This window comes from Chaetura pelagica, unplaced genomic scaffold (genome assembly GCF_000747805.2).
Source record: "Chaetura pelagica isolate M959 unplaced genomic scaffold, ChaPel_1.0 scaffold107, whole genome shotgun sequence".
Classification (NCBI taxonomy): domain Eukaryota; kingdom Metazoa; phylum Chordata; class Aves; order Apodiformes; family Apodidae; genus Chaetura; species Chaetura pelagica.
The window spans coordinates 789,146-794,854 of NW_009953979.1; the positions used below are offsets into that span (position 1 = coordinate 789,146).

The following is a 5,709-nucleotide window of genomic DNA, read 5'->3' on the forward strand; positions in this document are numbered from 1 at the left end:
CTGCTGCTGCGGCTGATCCAGCCGGGCTGGGCTCCGTGGGGTGGATGGTGCTGGCTTGGCCGTTGCGGGTGAGCAGAGCCCGGTGCTCGGCGTCCCGCTTCTCGTCCTCGGCGTTCATGGTCATGAAACGCAGCACCACCAGGTTGAGGAACGCCCCGATGACTGTCAGGCCCGTCAGGATGTAGACGAAGCTGAAGGCCACGTACTGGGGCTTGTTCTGGAGGGCTTCGTCTTTCTGCAGGGCCACGTAGTCCCCAAAGCCTATGGTGGTGAGGGTGATGAAGCAGTAGTAGTAGGCATGGAAGAAGCTCCAGTGCTCGTAGTAGGAGAAGGCAGCTGCCCCGATGCAGAGGGTGCTGATGCAGGAGAAGAACCCAATGGTGACCATGTTGGCCATGGAGACCTCCGCCCGCCTCATGCCAAGGCACTTCTTGATGCGGTGGAGGAGGTACCTGACGAAGGTGTTGATCCTCTCACCCAAGCTCTGGAACATGACGAGGGTGAGGGGGATCCCCAGCAGGGCATAGACCATGCAGAAGACCTTCCCCCCCTCCGTGCTGGGGGCTGCGTGGCCATAACCTGGAGAGCAAAGCCACAGAGCCAGATCAGCTTGGTGGCCCCAGGAGGGAGGGGTGACAAGGTGTGTAGAGCCTCAAACCACCCCCATGACCAAGTCATCGGTGGTGGACCCCAACCCTGACTGCTGCCATCCTCACCCCTAGGGCCAAGGGGGAAAGGGACAACTGGCTGTCACCCACTGGCCATCAGATCTCCAATGAAGATGTAGGAGAAGATGCTGAGGAAGGGAAATCCCCTCATCTTGTGAGGAAAGGAGGTTGGGGGCTGGTGCAGAGTGGTGGATGAGGTCCTGCATCCCTGCGTTGGCATGGGAGCAGCGGGGGAAGCTTGGATGGACCCTGGTTGGGGTGAGGGGGACACAGCACTGGATGGACCCTGGTTGGGTGTTTGGACATCAGATTTGGCTCTTCCTTGAAATCCCCAACCTGGGAAATTCCTCACCAGCTGGGTGGAGAGGGGCAGGAGATGGGGAAAATTGGGATTTTTAAGGAATCCAGAGAAAAGGGTGGACAGGTCCTCCCTGTTGCCTCAGCCCCATGTCCCCATGTCCCCATGTTCCATTGCCCACAGTCCAGGGGCAGCCATGGGAAATGGGGGAACATCTGTGTCCAGCCCAGGGGCCCATCCGGGTTTTAATTAATCTCCTGCCTGCAGGAAACCTGCATGGATTGGCCTGATTCTGGTAGATTATTCCTCCCTGATGGGCCCCAGGTTCCTGATCCTGTGGGATGTGGGGGGCCAAGCCAAGCTACCCCGGAAGCCATGCAGGGCCTGGGCTGCCAGAGCTGCCCTCCCCACTGGGCACCCACTGCTCTCCATCCCCTGCCCTTCACCTGTTTCTGCACCTTTCCTTTCTCCTTTTACTCCTTGTCCTTCCTCTTCCCCTTTTCTTTTTCCCTTTCCCTCTCCCATTCCCTTAATTTCTTTTTCCCTTTTCCTCCATTTGCTTTCTCTTTATTTTTTCCCATTCCCTTTCCCTTCCTCTTTCCCTTTCTGTTTTCCTTTCCTTTTTCCTTTTCCCTTTTCCCCCCTTTTCCCCCTTTCCATTTACCCTTTCCCCTTCCCTTTTTTCTCCTTTCCCCTTGCCCTTTTCCCTTTTTCCCCTTTTTTCCCCACCAGCACACCAGCTGAGAAGGAGGCTGAGGGCAGCCAAGGGCTTTTCCCCAGAGCCAAACACTTCCCATGGACCTCCAGAGGGGCCAAGTCAGGGCTGGGGGTGCTGGCACTCCCTCACCCCCCACAGCACCCATGTCCCCAAGGCCTATCCTGGCCATTAACCCCAGCCCAGCACCCACTGCAGCCCTGAGCCTGTGGGACCAGCGGGGGCTCTGTTGGATCCTGGCTGACGGAGGTGGGCTCCCTCACTGAAAACCATGCCATGGCCCTGAGGGGACAAGGATTAAGCTGGAGTGAGGAGAAAACAAGGATAGAACATCACCAGAGAGCTTCACCAAAGAGCGTCACCAGAGCATCATGGAATCATCGTGGAATCCCAGACTGGTTAGGGTTGGAAGGGACCTTTGAGCTCATCTAGTTCCAACCCCATCCCTTGGGCAGGGACACGTGCCACCAGATCAGGTTGCTCCAAGCCCCATCCAACCTGCCCTTCAACACTGCCAGGGATGGGGCAGCCACAGCTGCTCTGGGCAACCTGGGCCAGTGTTTCACCACCCTCACAGCAAAGAATTTCTGCCTAAGATCTCATCACAGTCTCCCCTCTTGCAGCTTGAAACCATTCCCCCTCATCCCATCACTCCCTGCCCTTGTCAGAAGTCCTTCCCCAGCTTTTCTGGAGCACCTTCAGGTACTGGAAGGCCACTGGATCACTGGAGATCATCACCAGAGAGCATGGCTAGAGCACCACCCAAGCATCGCTGCCCTCAGCGGTGCCCATGCTAGCCTGCCCCTTCTCTCACTGATGGCAAAGGGGGCTGTTGCCTGCTGTCCCCTCCCCAGCAGCAGAGGGGACAGCAGGACACCTCACCACCTGCCTATCCGTGGATCCCACAGCAAAGTTGGATGGCGCATTCCCAAACCAGTGACATCCCACTGTCCTGGGGACAGCCACCGACCCCTCGCCCTGCGCCTCTGCCTGTCCCTGCCAGGCACCTCCATCCCCTTCCCACCAGCCACAACCTCCCCATTCCCACCCCAGCGGCCAGTGGGGGATAGGATTGGAGGCTGCCAAGGCAGGAGCACTGCCTGGCAGCCCCGGCCCTGCCTGCCCCTGCCTGCTCCTGCCTGCCCAGCGCCCGCCACTATATTTAGCCCCGTTTCTCCAGGGAATGGAGTTTATGAGCTCTCGCCGTGCGTCCAAGCATCTGTCAATCCGCCAGCCCTCCCGTTCCCGGCTTTAGCAGGAGCTGCCTGAGCTCTGGCACGTCTGAGGCTGACAGGAAGGTCACGGGGATACGAAATCTGGGAGGAGAAGACCTTGGGGAGGAGGGGAGATCCCCAAACCCCACTTGAATCTGTGGCTTCGTCCACGGTGGGAAGGAAACATGTTGGAGAGGAGGAGTCGGATCCCAGAAACGTGGCTGCCAGGTCCAACAGCAGCTCTGCTGGTCCTGCTGCAGCGGCATGGGTGGCTCTGTGACACGTCCCAAAGCTTCCCATCCTGCTCTCTCCCTGCAGAAGGGGCTCAGCATCCCTGCTCCTCTCCATTCCCCAACCCAAAAGCTCCCTGTGAGGTGGGTGCTCCTCCAAGGGATGTCCCAGGAGGGGTGATCCCAAGGGAAAAGCAGAGTCAGGGCGCTCTGGGCAGGGAGGCAGGGAGCACAGAAGGGTGTCCCCAGGGAGAAGCTATGACATGTCCCCAGGGAACGCGGCTGGGTCGTCTCCTTTTTAGGGCTACAGAGGAGCAGGAGTGGATCTGGCGACGACTCCAGGGAGCAGGTGCAGGGCTGGGTTGGCCTCTGGCCTGGAGCAAATCCCAAGCTGTCGGGAGCAATGGATGGCAGGGATTAGCAGGGCAGCTGCTGGGGATGGGAGGATGAGGGGGGGGGGGACATCACAGGGTGTTGGGGGAAAGGACTCGGAAAGCCAGGAGAGGTCCCTGGGAGGTGGCACTGGGTGCTGGGGGTTACTGAACCCTCCAGGGAGGGGATGGAGGGATCTGGGGCAGGCAGTGTGCCCAGGAGGCCAAGAAGGCCACCAGCATCCTGGCTTGTATCAGCACTAGTGTGGCCAGCAGGACCAGGGCAGGGATCATCCCCCTGTGCTCAGCACTGGTGAGGCTGCACCTCAAATTCTGGGATCAGTTTTGGGCCCCTCATGACAAGAAGGACATTGAGGGGCTGGAGTGTGTCCAGAGAAGGGCAGCAGAGCTGGGGAAGGGTCTGGAGCACAAGTGTGATGAGGAGCAGCTGAGGGAACTGGGGGTGTTCAGCCTGGAGAAAAGGAGGCTGAGGGGAGGCCTTCTTGCTCTCTGCAACTGCCTGAAAGGAGGTTGGAGCCGGGGCGGGGGGGATGTCTCTTCTCCCAAAAAACAAGAGACAGGACAAGAGGAAACAGCCTCAAGTTGTGTCAGGATAGGTTTAGATTGGATATTGGGAACAATTTCTCCCTGGAAAGGGCTGTCAGGCCCTGGCCCAGGCTGCCCAGGGCAGTGGTGGAGTCCCCATCCCTGGAGGGGTTTCAAAGCCATGTAGCTGTGGTGCTGAGCGACATGGTTTAGTGGTGGCCTTGGCAGTGCTGGGGTAACAATTGGGCTCAATGATCTCAAAGGTCTTCTCCAACCACAACAATAACTTGGTTCCATGGAGGGACCCAGGAAGGGGATGCAGAGTCCCAGCTGATTACAGAGGCTGGGAGCTGGGCTGGGTGCTGGGGTATGAAGCAGTCAGGAAACCAGCTCCTGCTTTATGAAGCTGTTGCAGGGAAGCAGGTGCTGGCAGTGGGTGGCAACTGGTGGTTGTGAGATGTGGACACCTCCACACCTGGGCAGGAGCCTTGCATCATGCTGCCAGAGCCAACATTCTTCTCCAAATCAGCAGTTCCCAAGGTCTGTGCTGGGCACAGGGTGGGTTCCTCCCGGCACCCTCCTCATAGCCTGGATGTGTCCACTGGGCAGATGCATGGCCTTCTGAGCCTGGGACTCACCCAACCCTGCCCCTTACAAGACTGGGATGAACCCAGCTCTGGTCCTTACAAGCCCACCCTCCTGGAGCAGACCCCAGGCTTGCAGCTGGCCAGCACAACAGTGAATGCACAGTAACCCCACGCTCCCAAAGCCTTTGAGCACCCAAACCTCAATCAAATCCCAAATCCCTGAGCCCCCTGGGTGCCTGCCCTGGGCACTCTCTTCTCCCGGTGGAAACCCTTGGCGTGCCTCAGAGATGGAGGCAGTGGGTGGGCAGCATTCTTCTCCTCCTTGTGCCACCCTGAATCCTCCTGCCCCATTGCTCCCAGTAACAACCAGCATCCTGCTCCGCATTTAACTGTCACCCATTTCCTTCTGTGTCCCCTGAGTGACAGGAGCTTGGTCTAGGTACAAATGGGACACGGGCAGTGCCAAGCTCTCACCATCTCCTGTGGCCAAGGTTATGCCCAGTCCCACCAGTTAACCAGTGCTGGGACTGAGCTGGGGACCACAGCTGTGCCCTAGGCTAGGGAGGGGAACGTCGGCGCTGCCTGGGAGATGTCCTGTCTCCGCAGGGACACAGCAAACAGGCAGAGGGAGTGGCTGGGAAAGGCAGCAGGTGGCAGTGGCAGCAGCAGTGACAGCCTGTCCCGAGCAAACACGGCCCTGGCACCGAGGGACACGGTGCTGTGTGGGGACACATGGGCCCTGCAATGCCTCTGCCCCCTCCATGGACAGGGGAAGCCCTTGTCCTGCAGGGGAACATCTCCAGGGGAGGGTGAGAGGCAACCGTAACAGAGGGATGGGAACCGGGGCTGGGCTGAACTTGTGGGATACAGAGATGGAGCGAGACCTGGGGACCCACAGTGCAGAGGGTGACCCTGTCCCAGCTGAGTCCTGGTCCAGGAGCAGGGACTGTCCTCACTGCGCCTTCACCACAGCAGGAGAAAGGCCACGGCAGGAGGATGTCCAGCCAGCCATCCTCTCACCCTGCCCTCCATCCCTACATTCATCCCCTCCCTCCATCCATCCATCCCATCTCATCCACC

General features: G+C 59.2%; 1 protein-coding gene across 1 annotated transcript in view; it reads right to left on the reverse strand.

Moving 5' to 3' along the window:
* Positions 1 to 5,709, reverse strand: part of KCNK3 (potassium channel, subfamily K, member 3) — a 63,240-nt gene that overhangs the window by 10,390 nt on the left and 47,141 nt on the right. The window contains exon 3 of the mRNA XM_010002210.1: positions 23 to 579. Coding sequence (XP_010000512.1) covers positions 23 to 579 — 557 coding nt within the window. The remainder of the gene's footprint in view (positions 1 to 22; positions 580 to 5,709) is intronic.